Source organism: Carya illinoinensis, chromosome 14 (genome assembly GCF_018687715.1).
Source record: "Carya illinoinensis cultivar Pawnee chromosome 14, C.illinoinensisPawnee_v1, whole genome shotgun sequence".
Classification (NCBI taxonomy): Eukaryota; Viridiplantae; Streptophyta; class Magnoliopsida; order Fagales; family Juglandaceae; genus Carya; species Carya illinoinensis.
In genome coordinates, this window is record NC_056765.1 from 10,168,675 (window position 1) to 10,187,632 (window position 18,958).

General features: G+C 35.0%; 1 protein-coding gene and 1 long non-coding RNA gene across 2 annotated transcripts; one reads left to right on the forward strand and one right to left on the reverse strand.

Moving 5' to 3' along the window:
• The first annotated feature begins 9,644 nt into the window (after positions 1-9,644).
• LOC122295215 (ATP-dependent zinc metalloprotease FTSH 10, mitochondrial-like) lies at positions 9,645-17,516 on the forward strand. Its single transcript, XM_043104331.1, has 8 exons — positions 9,645-9,919; positions 10,008-10,260; positions 10,426-10,497; positions 11,427-11,560; positions 14,188-14,667; positions 14,808-15,575; positions 16,385-16,612; positions 16,903-17,516. Exons 1-8 carry the CDS (start codon positions 9,737-9,739, stop codon positions 17,377-17,379), a joined length of 2,595 nt encoding a protein of 864 aa, XP_042960265.1. The 5' UTR covers positions 9,645-9,736; the 3' UTR covers positions 17,380-17,516.
• Positions 17,517-17,575: 59 nt separating this feature from the next.
• Positions 17,576-18,924, reverse strand: LOC122295218. The gene is made up of 2 exons (XR_006237887.1): positions 18,747-18,924; positions 17,576-17,873 (listed from the first exon to the last, which is right to left on the reverse strand). It is a non-coding gene; the product is annotated as an uncharacterized LOC122295218 (long non-coding RNA).
• Positions 18,925-18,958: the final 34 nt, after the last annotated feature.

The following is an 18,958-nucleotide window of genomic DNA, read 5'->3' on the forward strand; positions in this document are numbered from 1 at the left end:
AATATTTAGAATCCTTAATTGAATTCTAATACTTAATATAGAAGAAAAATAAACATAGAGTTAAAATCTATTATATTTACAACTAATATAATTCTCGGACAACACAAAAAAAGTCAAGTATTAATTAGTGGTGTGAGGTAGAATATTTACGAGATAACCTAAATTTCGAACAATTATAATTTTTAAAAAAAAATTACAACATAATTTTTAATACAGTTGATGTGAAAAGTTTTTAAAGCCCAATTTGAATACAAAGTCCATTTCAATTCATCTCATTTACTTATTATAACATTTTAAAATTTTTACATAAACTATAATAAATGTTGAACCCAAAGTTTCAAGTTTCATGTGATTATAAATCTACACATAGATTTTAATGATAACAAATGAATTCAAAGAATAAAGGAGTTTCAAGCTCAAGTTGTTCACACAATAGAATCAAGCACATCAAAGAACCAAGCATGAGCAAGAAGAAAACAAGTTCACATTAAAGTCATAGAGTAATATTGTAAATCTCTTAAAATTCGAAATTAAGATTAATGTTCAAAATTAATATTTTATCATAAAGCATTAAAATACATTTTCCACATGTGCATGAATATTTTTGAAAATTAAATTTGAAAATTTTGAAGGATGATTGATTGTCATCTTTTGCATATGCATACCTTGATTAAAGGGTTGAATTTTGAAAATATTAAAGATGATTGATTGTCATCTTTCACATGTGCATGTTTTATTTGAATATTTTCAAAAGTGATTGATGCTTTTTTAGACTTATACAAAAGGTAAATGATTTTGTTTGAAAAATTTGAAAAGTAAAGTGTGCTCATTTTGTCATATGCAAAAAGTAAAAGATTAGGTTTGAATTTTTTGAAAAGGAAAGTGTGCTCATTTTGTCATATGCCAAAAGTAAAAGATTAGGTTTGATTTTTTTGAAAAAATGAATGATGTTGTTTTTGACAATTGAAAAAGAAGAACCTTTTATTTGAATTTTTTGAAAAAGTGAATGATGTTGTCTTTGACATGTGAATCTTTTTAAATTTGAATATGAAGTCTCATATGCCTATAAATAGATCATTTGAGAGCTTCACATTCACAACACCAAGAGCATACAACATTCATTCAAAGCTTTCATTCTCTCTTCTCTAAGCATTGAGCCTTAATCCTTGTTCATTTTAAGAGATATAGTTTGCGCTGTATTGTTTTTATTTCACTCATTGAGGAGTGTTTTCTGATAACCTACCCACTATCAGCTCTTGTATCAGAAAAAGGATGTGTATAACCCTTGTGTGTGTAGAAAGTATTTTACACAGGGAATAGTTGAATCACCACGTGTAAGGTGATTGCAAGTGTAGAGGGTGTTCTACACGGATCCTTTGTAGCGGTGTTGTTCAAAGGTGTAATAGGTTTCTATCTCCACCTGAAGGAGGTTGAATAGTGAATTTGGGAATCCTCAAGGGGTAGCTTGAGGCGAGGACGTAGGCAGTGGGGCCGAACCTCGTTAACATACTGAGTTTGCTTCTCTCTTACCCTTACTCTTTATATTTATTGTTATTTCATATTTTGTTTATTTTTTATATTATATATTTGATTTATAATTGTTATTTTTTTTTAATACAACTCAATTCACCCCCCCTCTTGTGTTAGTCATCTGGGCAACAATTGGTATCAGAGCTAAGAGCTCTATTATAAGACTAACTATCTTTTGAGTTAAGATCTTATGGCTAACATTTCAGCTTCGTTTAGTGAAGGTCAATCTAGCAGTTGGCCTCCACTCTTTTGTGGAGATAATTACTCATTCTGGAAAGTTAGAATGAGAATATTCCTTCAAGCTCAAGGTCGATAAATCTGGAAATGTATTGTAAATAGACCTTATATTCCAACAAAAGTGGTTGATGGAGTAAAGGTCAAAAAGGAAGAAGAAGAGTTTGATCGTGAAGACGATAGACTTTATATTTTGAATTTAACTGCTATGAATTTATTATTTAATACTCTCAATGGAAATGAGTTTAATAGAATAATGACTTGTGCTACGGCAAAAGAAATTTGGGATAATTTAGAAGTTACTTATGAAGGAACTTCGCAAGTCAAGGAATCAAAAATTTATATTCTTACTCATGAATATAAAATGTATAAGATGAATGATGATGAATCTATTTCTAGTATGCACACTCGTTTTACTAACATCATAAACAGCTTGACAGCTCTTAGCAAAGTTTATTCCAAGGTGGAGATAGTAAGAAAAATTCTCAACTCTCTACCAAAACGCTGGGAATCAAAAGTGACAGCGATTCTTGAAGCTAGAGACCTCAAGAAGCTCGAAGTCAATGAACTCATCGGGTCACTTATCACCCATGAGTACACATTGAAAAGAGGAGAAGAAGAAGGAAAGCTAAAGAAAAGCTTAGCACTTAAAGCTGTTCTTCATGAAAGTGAAAGTGATGAAGATGAGGAAAATGAAGATAAAGATGAAGAAGTTGCGATGATAACGAGAAGAATTCATAGGTTCTTGAAGAAAAATAGAACTCCTCCGAGGAAATCCTTCAAAAAGTTTTCCAAGAAAGATTCAGGTAAAAATGACATTTTAATTTGTTATAAATGCAATAAACCTGGTCATATCAAGCTAGATTGTCCTCTGCTAAAGAAAGATCGAAACAAGGGTAAGAAAACAATGAAAACTACATGGGATGATGATTCAAGTAGCTCAGATAGTGAAGCAAGCAATGAAGAATCGGCAAATTTTTGTCTTATGGCTAAAGATGACATTGAGGTAACAAATTTTGATAATATTAAAATCTTTCATATGAAGAATTGCAAAATGTTTTAGAAGAGGTATATGAGGAATTTGAAAAATTGGGTATCAAGTATACTGCTTTGAAAAAGAAAAATTCTTCTTTAACAAACGAAATTGAAATTTTAAGAAAAGAAAGTATCATTTTGAAAGATGAAAATCTTGAATTGAATAAGAAGAAAACCGATTTAGAAAATATTGTTGAAAACTTTACGAATGGAAAAAGAAATTTTGAAAAACTTCTTGGTAGTCAAAGATGCGTTTTTGACAAGGCAGGTTTGAGATATATGTCAAAACAAAAATATAAATCTTATAAAAATTTCTTTGATAATCATTCTACATCAAAGACTAATATTCAAAATTCTTTTCATAAAAATAATTTTGTCAAAAAAGGATATTATTATAATCATTCAAGTTTTTCATATATGTCACATGCTATTTGTAATTTTTGTAATAGAAATGGTCATAATTATCATACTTGTCCTATTAGAAGAAATCATACAATGACTATTAGGGCCATATAGGTACCTAAAAATCTTGTTTCTTCTAATACTAATAAATAAAGGATCCAAAGAACTTGGGTACCAAGAAAAATCATTTTAATTGTTTTTATAGGTATGCATGAAGTCATCCACAAGTAAAAATAAGTGGTTTTTAGATAGTGGATGTTCAAGACACATGACGGGAGACAAGACTAAGTTCTTTGATCTTAGATCTAAAGAAGAAGGACACGTGACATTTGGAGACAACTCGAAAGGGAAGATCGTGGGAATAGGTAAAATTGGTAATGAATCTTCTCTCATAATTGAAGATGTTCTACTTGTTGAAAGTTTAAAACATAATCTTTTGAGCATAAGTCAATTATGTGATAAAAGATTTACAGTTACTTTCAAAATGGATAAATGCATTATTTTGAATGATCATGATTGTAATATTTGTTTTATTGCTTTTAGAAACAATAATGTTTATACAATCGATTTTGAAGAAATTACCTCACAAGATGCTATTTGCTTTTCAGTTCAAAATGCAACTAGTTGGCTATGGCATAGAAGATTAGGTCATGCCAATATAGAACTTATTTCCAAACTTTCAAAAAATGATCTTGTGAGAGGTTTACCAAAAATAAATTTTCTTAAAGACAAAATTTGTGATGCATGTCAATTTGGTAAACAAACAAAAACTTCTTTTAAAACTAAGAAACATATTTCCACTACTAGACCATTGCAACTGATACACATGGATCTTTTTGGACCAAATAGAGTTGCAAGTCTAGGAGGAAAATATTATGCATTTGTTATTGTTGATGATTTCTCTAGATATACTTGGGTCATCTTTCTTGCTCATAAAGATGAGGCACATAATGTCTTTACCAAGTTATGCAAGAGAATTTAAAATGAAAATGGCTATACTATTTCAAGTATCCGAAGTGATAGGGGAAAAAAGTTTGTTAATAAAAATATTGAAACATTTTGTGATGAAAACGGTTTTGTGCATAATTTTTCTGCTCCTCGAACTCCTCAACAAAATGGGGTAGTAGAGAGGAAAAATAGATCTCTTCAAGAGATGGCAAGAACAATGCTCAATGAGAACAACTTGCCTAGTTATTTTTGGGCCGAAGCGGTAAGTACTGCATGTTATGTTATAAATAGAGTTATGCTAAGGTCTAAATTAGATAAAACCCCCTATGAGCTTTGAAATGAGAAAAAGCCCAACATTGGTTACTTTCATGTATTTGGATGCAAATGTTTTATTTTGAATGACAGGGATAATTTAGGCAAATTTGATGCAAAATCTGATGAAGGTATCTTTCTCGGGTATTCTACTAATAGTAAAGCTTATAGAGTATTCAATAAAAAGACTTTGACTGTACAAGAATCTATGCATGTAGTATTTGATGAATCTAATTCTTCACTCTCCAAGAAATCTATTGATGAAGAAACATGAGGTATAAATAATACGGAAAGTCTCAATCTCAACAAAGAGAAAACAATAGAGGAAGTTCAACATGGAGCCAACAGGAAAGATCATCAAAATTTAATATAAGATGCAACCAAACAGTAGAAATTTGTGAAAGATCATCCAGTGGAACAATTTTTGGGAGAACCTTCACAAGGTGTAAGTACTCGATCATCTCTTAGAAATATTTGCAATCATACTGCTTTTCTATCTCAAATTGAACCCAAAAATATTGATGATGCACTTCTTGATGAATCTTGGATTCTAGCTATGCAAGAAGAGTTGAATCAATTTGAAAGAAATGATGTTTGGACACTTGTTCCTAGACCCAAAAATCATACTATTATTAGAACAAAATGGGTTTTTAGAAACAAGAAAGATGAGTCCGGAGTTATTACTAGAAATAAGGCTCGACTTGTAGCCCAAGGTTTTAATCAAGAAGAAGGAATCGATTATGATGAGACATATGCACCTGTCGCAAGATTAGAAGCTATTCGAATGCTACTTGCATATGCTTGTTATAAAGATTTCAAACTTTTTCAAATGGATGTTAAAAGTGCTTTCTTAAATGGTTTTATAAATGAAGACGTATATGTTGAGCAACCTCCAGGTTTTGAAAATCATATTTCCCCAAATCATGTTTTTAAACTCACAAAAGCTCTATATGGACTTAAACAAGCTCCTAGAGCTTGGTACGAAAGACTTAGTGGTTTCTTGATTGAAAAAGGTTTTTCAAGAGGAAAAATCGACACAACTCTTTTCATTAAATATGAAAATGATGATATTCTTTTGATTCAGATTTATATTGATGATATAATATTCGGTGCTACTAATGAAAATATGTGTCAAGTTTTTGCTAAGACTATGCAGGAAGAATTTGAGATGAACATGATGGGAGAATTTACATTCTTTCTCGGATTGCAAATTAAGCAAGCAAAAAGTGGGACATTCATCAATCAATCAAAATATATTAAGGAATTACTGAAAAAATTTGGGATGGAAAATGCTAAGGAAATTGGAACACCAATGAGTCCATCAACTAAACTTGATAAAGATGAATCCGGTAAGCCAGTTCACTCGAAGATATATCGAGGTATGATTGGTAGCTTATTATATTTAACAGCCAGTAGACCAGATATTATGTTTAGTGTGTGCTTATGTGCACGCTTTCAATCATCTCCAAAAGAATCACATTTAATTGCAGTTAAGGGCATTCTTAGATATCTTAGTGGTACAATTAACCTAGGGTTATGGTACCCTAAGTACACATCTTTCGATCTAATCAGCTACATAGATGCAGATTATGCTGGCTGTAAAATAGATCGAAAAAGCACTAGTGGAGCATGTCATTTCTTAGGTCATGCATTAGTTTCCTGATTCAGTAAAAAATAAAATTCTGTTGCACTATCTACTGCTGAGACAGAATATGTTGCTGCGAGTAGTTGTTGTGCTCGAGTTCTCTACATGAAGCAACAACTTGAAGATTTTAAACTCAAGTATAATCACATTCCAATCATATGTGATAATACAAGTGCTATAAATCTTTCAAAGAACCCAATACAACATTCTAGAACTAAGCATATTGAAATAAGATATCATTTTCTTCGAGATCATGTGCAGAAAGGCGATATAGTACTAGAATTCACAAACACACATGATCAGTTAGCAGATATTTTCACAAAGCCTTTACCAGAAGATAGATTATGTATGATCAGAAGAGAAATAGGTATGATGCATGCTATGAATATCTCTTAAAAGATAGACTAGAGTCAATAAAAATAGAGATAGATTTTTTAAATACTTTTACATAAACTTGAGATTCTTAGCCTCATGTTTGAGACGCTCATTCTCTTTATACAATATCATGTCATTCTTGTCCATGGGAACCGGCAAGCGGAATGAAGAATCTAATAAAGATTTCAACTGTTTATTCTTCTGCCGAATGATTCCTTCCCTTGTGTGAGACTCTTGAACAATTCGTTGAAGTACAACAATTTGTTCTTTGAGCTTTTCAACTTCATATTTTTGGCTTGTAGCCGCTGAGAAAAAGCAATAATAGAGGAAAAGTAGCTAGTCCCAAGACTCACCAAGTCATAAATAGCATCAGAATCTGACTTATTAGTCAGATTATTATTTTCTTGCTGCAATATGGCACCAATGGCAGCTGCAGAAAGGACAGGAGGTTGAGATGCAGAATGCCTCATGGATGGATCTAGAGAAATGTTAGAAGAATGAGCCATTGAGAAAAGAATAGAAGGCTTAAAACGAGAATGCTGAAGGAATGCAGATGAGTTATAGAGATGGGATGAAAACTTGATGCGGATTGGATGAACTTCAGGACTGATTTTATAGAGATAGCATAAAGAATAAGACAAACTATTTTCTCTTCAAATCTTATTTAGTCAAAAGAAATACAAGATATGCTGGACACACATTGTCAAAAGTTTTCTTACTAAGCCAGCGAGATTAATAGTAGATTATCCCTATTTTTCTAGTAAACGATGAACCTCTGCTGTTATCTGCCGATGTTGACCTTGTATCTGAACCCTTTCTCGTTCCAGCTCCTCTATTTGTTGTTGCAGATCATGAGCATACCAATCTGTAAATTTTTTCAACTCTTGGTTTTCTTGCTTTAGCCTTTTATTCTCACTATCCTTATTAGCAAACTTCTGTCGTAACTCAAATATTTGCATGTTAAGATGATCAATCTCACTCACCCTCGCCATTAACCTCCGAGACATGATCATAACAGATGCAGCATATTGACTACTGAGCATTCTTGATTCTGCAATAATCTCAGAATCAGCCTTACTAGAAAAATGGTTCACTGCTCCTATCATGGTATTGACGGCCTCAGGAGAGAAGATTGATGATTGATGCGTCAAGGGTTCCTGATTCAAGTCTGGAACATTAGTGGAAGAGAATTGCTCAGCCATTCTATCGTTGTGGAAAAACAGAACTCAGGTCAAGAAGCGATTATTTTTTTGGCATCCGATAGATGAAAATGATCATTTTTTTATAGAAACTCGGAGCCTTCAATCCCGTTTGTCAACAACATCAAGCGATTGTTTAAATCTTCAGCCGTATTAAATTTATAAAGTTAGGCCTCGAGGCTTTGCAGCACTTGTCGGGTCACGGACGGCTCCATTTTTCAACTATTTATAGTGTCTACTAACACACCGTTTTCTTCAGTCTATTTACTTGTTGTGGATCCTTTTTAATGATGCCAAAAGGGGGAGAAGTGTTAGACTAGAATATTAACACTGTTTAAATTACTAAACTTGTTATATATGCTTGGAATTATATTTATACTTTTGTTTGAAAAACTAACGCATATTTTCAGGGGGAGCTTAAGTATTAATACAGGTTTCAAGTTCTATCAAGTATTTGTCATCATAAAAAATGGGGAGATTGTTGAACCCAAAGTTTCAAGTTTCATGTGATTATAAATCTACACATGGATTTTGATGATAACAAATGAATTCAAAGAATAAAGGAGTTTCAAGTTCAAGTTGTTCACACGATGGAATCAAGCACATCAAAGAACCAAGCATGAGCAAGAAGGAAACAAGTTCACATTAAAGTCATAGAGTAATATTGTAAATCTCTTAAAATTCGAAATTAGGATTAATGTTCAAAATTAATATTTTATCATAAAACATTAAAATACATTTTCTACATGTGCATGAATATTTTTGAAAATTAAATTTGAAAATTTTGAAAGATGATTGATTGTCATCTTTTGCATGTGCATGCCTTGATTAAAGGGTTGAACTTTGAAAATATTAAAGATGATTGATTGTCATCTTTCACATGTGCATGTTTTATTTGAATATTTTCAAAAGTGATTGATACTTTTTTAGACTTATACAAAAGGTAGATGATTTTGTTTGAAAAATTTGAAAAGTAAAGTGTGCTCATTTTGTCATATGCAAAAAGTAAAAGATTAGGTTTGAATTTTTTGAAAAGGAAAGTGTGCTCATTTTGTCATATGCCAAAAGTAAAAGATTATGTTTGATTTTTTTGAAAAAATGAATGATGTTGTCTTTGACAATTGAAAAAGAAGAATCTTTTATTTGAATTTTTTGAAAAAGTGAATGATGTTGTTTTTGACATGTGAATCTTTTTAAATTTGAATATGAAGTATCATATGCCTATAAATAGATCATTTGAGAGCTTCACATTCACAACACCAAGAGCATATAACATTCATTCAAAACTTTCATTCTCTCTTCTCTAAGTATTGAGCCTTAATCCTTGTTCATTTTGAGAGATATAGTTTGCGCTGTATTGTTCTTATTTCACTCATTGAGGAGTGTTTTCTAATAACCTACCCACTATCAGTTCTTGTATCAGAAAAAGGGTGTGTATAACCCTTGTGTGTGTAGAAAGTATTCTACACAGGGAATAGTTGAATCACCACGTGTAAGGTGATTGCAAGTATAGAGGGTGTTCTACACGGATCCTTTGTAGCGGTGTTGTTCAAAGGTGTAATAGGTTTCTATCTCCACCTGAAGGAGGTTGAATAGTGAATTTGGGAATCCTCAAGGGGTAGCTTGAGACGAGAACGTAGGCAGTAAAATATTGAATTTACTATTTAAAAATCACTTAAATCAATAAAATATTAAATATATAAAAAATAAATTTATAAATAGATTTTGTAGAGAGAAAAAAAAAGGTTAAAGAAATAATATTAGGTATAATTATTTTTATATATTTTATTGATATGATTAATTATATTAATTTTTTTAATACATAATTAATTATATTAATAAAAATATTTTTTAATAAAATATTAATTATATTTTATTGATATGATTAATTATATTAATTTTAAATTTTTATAAAAAATATAAAAATAAAAAACTTGGAAGATACAAATCAGCGGGCGGGCGACATCTCAGACTCTCACCGTCTCACGTCCCTGTTGACCTCACCACGTCCACACTAGAATATCTCGTGGCGCCCAGACACTCCGTATAGAGATACATGTATGTTACATCATCAAGCTTGAACGTCCCCTCTGGATTCGTTGATTCTGACCCAGAATTGTTTATCGTCTTCAGCAAACGTTATCTACCAGAATATTTTTTAAGAATCATAAATTTGAGAGTCAACAGAATGATATTTTCCAGATTGGGCCGTTCCTTGACACGATCCTCTCGCTCCAGAGTAAGCTTTTTTCACCTCTTGTGCTGCTGATTTTTTTCCGAAGTTTTTTTTTGGGGTTTATTGTGTTTATTTATTTATGGTGGGCTAGAATTTGTTGAATGGTGGTGGTGGTGGTGGTGGAGGGAGGTCGTCGATCCCGAAAGAAGGGCTTCTGCTAGCGCCACGTGTGAATGAGTATCTGGGTCGTGCGTACGGGGGATCAGGGTTTTTGAGGGGGTATTCGGTTACAATTGGAGCTCACAGGGACTTAACTTCGAAGACGTATGGGCTCGATTTCAAGCATGTTCCTGCAAACCCTAGATTTTGTCGGTTGTTCTCGAGTGAAGCCCCAAAGAAAAAGAGTAAGTAGTTGAAATGTTTTTCTTTTGTGTGTTTAATTTTAAAACTAATTGGGTGGAAGTGTTTTATGTCTTAAATACTAGCTAAAATCAATTGCACAAAAGTGGTTTCTATACATAATAAAAGTTATCTGGGAAATGTTAATGGCAGTGCTCTTTATTGTGTAGATTATGAGAACTTTTATCCGAAGGAAAAGAAGAAAATTCCAAAGGGGAACGAGCAAAAATCGGAGTCAAAAGGTGAAAACTCTTGCTTTCAGCTTTTGAAATGGTTACCTATTATAAAATTTTCCGTCATTCATAAAAATAAAAATGCCGTTCTCTCGTTTGATTTGAAATTTCCCGAATTTGACATAGACGTTGCTGATTGAAATATGGTAATGGAAATTTGAAAGAATGCAGGATATCATTCTTTACTCTTGGCATACTTTTCTAGTGTTTATTTTCATTTCAGGACACTGACGTTTGAGAGAGTTTCTAAGCTTGTGATTGTTCTTGCATATCTTTTCTTGGTTATGATGGTGCAATTTACACTATGTTGCTCATAATTTTGCTGGTGAATGGCGTGCATTTGAACTGAAAGTAAAGTGTCCACTGCGCACCAATATCTTGGATTTTCAAATATTCCATCGGCAGATTTTCATATCTTTTTTAAAGGGGACTTTTTGCATTGTGCGGTGGATGCTGCAAATTATGAGGCATCAATGGATTTTCATTTCCTTCTTAAAGGGAGCTTTTGCATTGCATGGTGGATGCTATGAATTCTGTGCGTGGTTTTAATATTCTGGTCTGCTTTTATCTCATATTTAAAAGATGTCGCCAGTTCTTCTTCTTTTCCTTCTTCTTCTCCATCTTCTGGTTTTAAGGGCTTACGGCTAAGCTTCCAAGCTTTATTGCAATTTTTATTTTTGGGTTCTTATAAATTAGAGGGAAGAAAATTAAAACAATCTTGGATTTTTTTTCCTGAGGTTGGAAAACTACTATGATGGTTTCCTGTTAAATTACCTCTTGATCTTGATCATAATAAATTTTCATTCCTCTTTTATAATTGTTCATGCATCTTTTCATTCGAGTCCTTTATGAGAATGAGATATAGACATTCAACAATTCTAGTTATAAAAATATAAGACATTTCGGTACTAAGTACTTGATCATTATTCTAATTTCAGATGGCTCAAACACGGATGATCACGGGAGTTTTCAAGAAGCTTTCATGAAGCAATTTCAGAATTTAATCACCCCTTTACTCATAATTGGCCTATTTTTTTGGTCCTTTTCATTTGGTTCTCGTGAAGGGCAACAGGTAAGCATCCTTCCAATGGTATTCTTGATTTTGTACAGGTTGATTTGCAAATCCAACCATAACATCCTTCCAAAACACAATTCTAATCATCATAAACAAAACCAAAGGCATAAATTTTTGTAAAGGAAATAGACATTTTACATCCACATAAAGTAATGGTCCTATTACCTTCTCCAAATATTTGAACTGCCTTCTTGAGTATACTTTTCGTAAAGGAAACAAACATTTGCATCTGTGCAACGATGATAGTGTGGACAACCCTACTGCCACTATACTTGCACCTATTAGATTGCAGTTGGCCAGTTAGACGTTATAACTTCAACCATTGATGCATCCTTAATCTGATATTGTATCCTTCTGTTCCAAAATAGGGAAGCAGAGGTAACAAGAACAATATAAATCAAAAGGATTTTATTTCAAACTGGATGCCATGAATAAGGGGGTTTTACACCTTCCAATCACATTTCGACACGTATGCATTTCAAAAAAGGATGAATGGAACTGCACAATAGGAAGCAAATCTCATTCAACCCGCTGCTCTCTTTCTGTCTCTTTCTGCTTGGTCGTTCTCTCTCTTCCTGCAAGCTATCGCACATAACAAAAGATAAAAATTTGATTGGAGACGCCATGGAAAATATTGCAGATGACTGGGTCATGCACAAAGACATTTTAATCGACAGACACGATCGAGTGAGCACCCTCCAGAAGAACCACAGCAGTTGCTGCTACTACAACATCAAGAAGAACAACTGCAAGGGGATGAAGACTTTGATCAAGAACTGGAACGGCAACTATCAGAACCATGATGTCAAGGGCATCTTTTTTTTTATAATTAATACGAGAAATTTTCTTCCAAGTAAATAGGCATAGCCCAAGTACACATGAGGTATACAAATGAGAAACACCTACTTACAAGCTAAAGCAGAAAAACGACTAAAGCAAAACATTATAATCATTCTGGTTCCTTACAAGATTCTTCATCCAAAAGTTTTAATTCCAAGGAAAAACTCCTTAAGTTCCCCTGTAGAACTTTCAGAATTCTCAAAGCACTTCCCATTCTTTTCTAACCATAAAAACCAAAGTAGGCACAGGGGGATCATCTTCATCACAGCAGGGTTGATACCACTCCCCAAAATACCTGGCTAGCATGCAAAAAAATCCACCACATGCATAGGCATTGCCCAAAAAAATGCCAACCTTAACAAAAATCTCATTCCACAACGATGTCGCCACCTCACAATGAAGAAAAAGATGATCAATAGATTCTCCATCCTTCTTACACAAAAAACACCATTCAGCCTCCCGAAAACCTCTCTTCCTTAAGTTGTCAATGGTTAGAATTTTCCCAAGAGACACCAGCCAGCGAAAGAAAGCAACCTTACTAGGCGCCTTGGCTTTCCAAATACTTTTCCCCAGATAATTTTTGACCCCATGATTGATTAATGCCTTGTAAAAGAACTCACTGAAAATCTGGAATTAACTTTATGTGACCACAGTAAACTGTCCTCCCTACTTTGGTGAAGTTTCATCTCCTATAATCTTCCTAATAATTCTGAAACTTCACATACTTCCCAATCCTGCACATCTCTAGTAATGGGCATCCGTAGGAGCTTCAAAGTTGAGGGGTAGGGATAATTTCTTAGTATTGTTGAAGCCATTCTTATTTCACTTTGACACAAAAAGCACCTTCTTCTTCTTTTGTTCCAGGAAAGGAAGAATGTTCATGGTCGCCTAGGGATGGGTTCTAGTCTGATCAGGTCATCTATATGTAGAATTGATTTGTGATATGGAGGGGAGAGAGAGAGCAGTAAAGGGGGAGGGGGTTGAATGAGATTTATTCCGTGTGCGGTTCCACTCTTCCTCTCTTGAAATGCATACATGTTGAAATGTGATTGGTGGGTGTAAAACCCCTTTATTCACCACATCCGGTCCCTAGCTTCTCCCAAATAAAAAAAATGCTGGTGGGAGTTTGCTTTCCTATTAAAATAATGTCTGCAGTTAGACAGTGTAACCCATTCCCCCCCCCCCCCCCCCCCCCCCCTCCTCCTCCCACCAAATATGATTTGGTTCATTTTCTTTCTATTTGTTTTTTGTTTTGCTTTTTGTTTTTTGTTTTTTTTTGGCCTTGGATTTTGGTGGAAATTTGGTCATTTATATTGTTTAATAAGGCCCCCCATCCATCACTTAGACTTCTTGAGAGATAGTTCTCATGATGTCTTAGTTTATCATAAAGCTTGGAGAAAACATAATGATGAGTTTGCTGTCAGATCAAATTATTAAATAATCCTTATGGAACTGAATTTTATTTCTTTCTGGAGTTTATCCCTGCCAATATCATTGATAGAAGTTGAGCCTTGGATTTACTTATTTGATGATTTTGTATATTTGAAATTATGATAGTACAATATGCCTTTTGCTATGTATAAAAAAATCATGTGTTTCTTTTGGTGATTAAACTAGTATCTAGTTGCCCATTAGACAAAGTGGTCTGTTTCCATCAAATGAGTCTGTATTTCATTTGTGCTAGTTAAATTTGCTCAAATTTCATTTTCTTTTGTGTTTTACCAACCTCTGATCATTCTTGGAGTGGTCGTTCTGCTTATTCTGGAGTTTCTATTCTCTTGCAGATTAGTTTTCAAGAGTTCAAAAACAAGCTTCTAGAACCAGGTTTGGTGGACCACATAGTTGTTTCTAATAAATCAGTTGCGAAAGTTTATGTAAGGAGTTCACCACGCAATCAAACAAGCGATGATGTTGTGCAGGGACCCCTTAATGGTACCCCAGCAAAAGGAAAGGGGGGCCAGTATAAGTACTATTTCAACATTGGAAGTGTTGAATCTTTTGAGGAGAAGCTAGAGGAAGCCCAGGAAGCATTGGGGATAGATCCACATGATTATCTTCCTGTGATGTACATGTCTGAAATGGTTTGGTACCAGGAATTGATGAGATTTGCACCAACTATCTTGCTTCTGGGATCCCTTTTGTTTATGGGGCGCCGAATGCAGGGTGGTCTGGGTGTTGGTGGTAATGGTGGAAAGGGTGCCCGTGGGATATTCAACATAGGAAAAGCCCATGTTACAAAAGTAGATAAAAATGCCAAGAATAAGGTAAGGTTTATCTTTCTCTAATGGCAGCTATTTGCTTGCTGTATCCAATTTTTGTACTAATTTATGTTTCCTTTCTTAGCCATAATTAAAAGACTGTTGTAAGAAAGCTACTCAGGAGGCCTTTTTTTGTGGTCTGTCAGGTCTATTTCAAAGATGTTGCTGGCTGTGATGAGGCAAAGCAGGAAATTATGGAATTTGTGCACTTCCTGAAGAATCCTAAGAAGTATGAGGACTTGGGAGCAAGGATTCCTAAAGGGGCTCTCTTGGTAGGGCCTCCGGGCACAGGAAAGACCCTTCTAGCAAAAGCTACTGCAGGGGAATCTGGTGTTCCTTTTCTCTCCATATCTGGTTCAGATTTCATGGAGATGTTTGTTGGAGTTGGACCGTCCAGGGTGAGAAACTTGTTTCAAGAAGCTAGGCAGTGTGCTCCCAGTATAGTTTTTATTGATGAGATTGATGCAATTGGTCGAGCAAGGGGGCGTGGGGGTTTTGCAGGTGGCAACGATGAGCGTGAAAGTACGCTAAATCAGTTACTGGTAGAAATGGATGGCTTTGGAACCACTTCTGGAGTTGTTGTGCTTGCTGGAACCAATAGACCTGATATTTTAGACAAAGCTCTTTTGAGGCCTGGCCGATTTGATCGCCAAATTTCCCTTGATAAACCTGATATTAAAGGCCGCGACCAGATATTTCAGATATACTTGAAAAAAATTAAACTTGATCACAAGCCGTCATATTACTCTCAGAGGCTGGCAGCCCTCACACCCGGGTTTGCAGGTGCGGACATTGCAAATGTCTGTAATGAAGCTGCTCTAATTGCTGCAAGGAATGAGGGAACACAGGTCACAATGGAACATTTTGATGCAGCTATAGATAGGATCATTGGTGGTCTGGAGAAGAAGAATAAGGTAACTCATTTCTAGCCCGCTTGCATTACATGATGAAGGAACTTTTTAAACTTTAACTTTATGACTATGTTCTTGGTGGGGGCAGGGTTTATTATTGTCTGGGCGTTTCTTGGATGGCCATTTCAATTCATCTGGGACCCTACTCCCTAGCGCCGCCCGTGTTATATTTCTGGGGAAGTTACACTTTACGCACTTGTTGAATTCGTTTTGCTAACCTCTGGTTTGAAAAATTATAGTTTATCCATTTGAGTTTAGATTGTTATGATGCTTGTTATTATATATTCAATTTTGTTTTTGAGACACATGATTTAAACTGCTCTATTTTTAATGATTTAGGACCGAAAATATATTAGGCAGTGTGACATCAAATGGTTTTTTTCTTGCATCTTTTTGAACACCAGGTTGGCAACTCAAACTCGACCCAAACAACTAGTAGTTAGATTGTAATCAATCCCAATTTGCTTCTTAATGAAGACAATAGGAAGGCTGGGATTTGGCCACTATTTGTAATGCGGACAATTTTCATGACTTGCTTGTATCTCTCACTAGTGCTTAGTTGTCATTAGGCATGTTTGATTTATACTCTGTGTACTTGGGCTACGCCTCTTACCATCAATAAAATTTTACTTGTTAAAAAAAAAAAAAAGAGGGAGGAAGCCTGAATGGTTTCTTTCACTGCACTGGACCTTCCATTTGGTAGGTCCCCATGTGTTTTGAAACTTCCGCCTTTGTTTTTTTTTTTTAAATAATCTGAACATTTCCCGCCCTGATCAACATGAGAACTTCTGACATCCTTGTCTGTCAAGCAGGTGATAAGCAAGCTGGAACGCCGCACTGTTGCCTACCATGAATCGGGTCATGCTGTTGCCGGCTGGTTTTTAGAATATGCAGAACCATTGTTGAAAGTGACAATTGTGCCTCGTGGTACAGCAGCTCTTGGATTTGCCCAATACGTTCCTAATGAAAACCTTCTCATGACTAAGGAGCAGCTTTTTGATATGACATGCATGACTCTTGGTGGTCGGGCAGCTGAACAGGTAGCCAAGGAGTTCTGCTACTCTTATCATCTAAAGCCATGAAGTTTTGCCACTCTTCGTCTATTTGGAGGGCTGAGTTCTATAAGTCCTTCGTAGCTAGATTGTTTACATTTTCAACCATGTTGCAGAAAGTTTACAATTTTGCTAACTTCATAACACCCAATCTTGCACCCACCAAAGCTATCAATATAATTGGAAATGGAAAGAATAAATTGAAATTCAAGTCTAATTACTTAAGCCATTCAAATATAATCGTGTTGATGTGGACTTTCCCCTCATTTTGGATGCAGGTGCTCTTGGGAAAAATCTCGACAGGTGCCCAAAATGATTTGGAGAAGGTGACAAAGATGACCTATGCTCAAGTAGCCGTCTACGGCTTTAGTGAGAAGGTGGGTCTCCTCTCTTTCCCTCAAAGGGATGACACATTTGAGATGACCAAACCCTACAGCAGCAAGACTGGGGCTATTATTGACAGTGAAGTGCGAGAATGGGTGGGCAAGGCATATGAGCACACAGTCCAGCTTATAGAGGAACACAAAGAGCAAGTGGCTCAAATTGCCGAGCTGTTGCTTGAAAAGGAAGTTCTTCACCAAGATGACCTAGCTCGAGTTTTAGGTGAGAGACCGTTCAAATCAAGCGAGATCTCGAATTACGATAGATTTAAGCAAGGGTTTGAAGAGGAAGATCAGAAGACTGCGGACATGCCTGTTAATGGGTCTGAGGAGGATGGTTCTGCACCCCTAGAACCTCATGTAGTCCCCGCTTGAGTACTGAGGACTTTGTCCGTAATTGTACATGGAATAAATTTTTATTCATTTTTTCTTGGTTTGGACAAACACTGTACATTCAGTATGTTATTATTATATTGTCATTTTTGCTTCAAGAGATCATTTTGGAATACGCATTTCTTGTGCAATTTCTGAGCTGATTAATGGGTAGCGTATCTCCCAATCTCGTGTCTAATTTGCTAGCAGATTTTCATGTCATATCAATCATCCTTGTCAAGCAGCTTGGTCTTTTGCTTTGTATATGCTATGTAATAACAAAGAAGTTTCTTCGGTTAAAAAAAGAAATCGTCCCCCTTTTCTGTATCTGTGACTTCATAGTTAGTCTAATGCATATATTTCGCATGATGGTATTAGTTTTCCGGAGCCGTTTGGAGGATTGGAGATTTCTAAGAAGTCCTTTGGTGTATAGCAGAAGCTTTGCATATGCTCTTCTTCGCTGGGCTGGCATTCTTCACTTGCACAATGTCTCCCTCCTGCAGAACATGTTTCCATCATCTCACAGTGAAGAAACAACTCGGCAGATCAAAGAGAGAGAAAACATATCGAGTTCGCTAAATATATCAGTCCTTCATCAGCAACAAATTCTATTACTCCACAATGAGCAACTCTTTCAGCAGAAAGATTATTAAATTTTGGCTGGGTAAATGAAAAATCACAAACCCTATCAATGAAAGAGACAGGATAACAATGATGACTCTGTTGAAAGGTTGAACTACAAACCGTCTTCGAAAGCCCTCAACCATCAAAACAAACAATCATTATTGATATAAAAGCCCGAGCTAAAAGCAACATACAAACTTCAAAAGTTAGAGATAATGGATAAGCTCATCAATGGCTACCCACCAACTCACAATCAATATAATAGAAACCAAATTCTCAATCCATTTGGGCTCCCACAACTCCTATTCCTCTTCAAGAGATCAATTCAGCAAACATAGATACAAAGAATTCAAACACTGGGTTATTAGCATAACATTATTCCCGGGCTTGAGCAGTTCCAAAATCCACTTTAAGATTACCTATAGGTCCAAAATCCAGACATGCAAGTAATCAAACAATGGACATACACAGAAACCAATTCACAATACGACCAATCTGAACCAAAACTCATTGGAATCCCATCAACCATATAGCATTGATTCAAGTACCAACACAATCTAAAAAATAAAAATAAAAATACTTCACACCTACAAAAAAAAGCATTGAAAATAAAAGTAAGAAGTGAAAACCCAGAAAAAGCAATGGATACTGTGCAGCATAGAGAAGTAAAAGCTGATTATATCTGAATGTTTCCATGTCAAAGAAGAACTTGTGGTTTTTCCAAAGAACACAAAATTTCCTGAAACCTTTGGGGTTGTGTTGGATGAGCAAGGTATTGGAAGGTTTTACTAAATTGCGGGATGGGAAGGCGGAGTTCTGAGTGCCGTGAAATTCGTGATTGATTCGAAAAGGTGGCGATGGCTATTTATAGGTTAAGAGGAGCTTCTAGGTATATTGGATGGCTATTTATAGGTTAAGAGGAGCTTGTAGGTATATTGGACCAAGGAAATTAATGTGG

Bases quoted from the DNA above. Each gene is read 5' to 3' on its own strand.
- LOC122295215 (XM_043104331.1), top strand. From the start codon at position 9,737: ATGTATGTTACATCATCAAGCTTGAACGTCCCCTCTGGATTCGTTGAT. The intron at 10,498-11,426 runs GTGAAAACTCTT...TTCTAATTTCAG, and splicing joins GCAAAAATCGGAGTCAAAAG to ATGGCTCAAACACGGATGAT. The intron at 14,668-14,807 runs GTAAGGTTTATC...GTGGTCTGTCAG, and splicing joins ATAAAAATGCCAAGAATAAG to GTCTATTTCAAAGATGTTGC.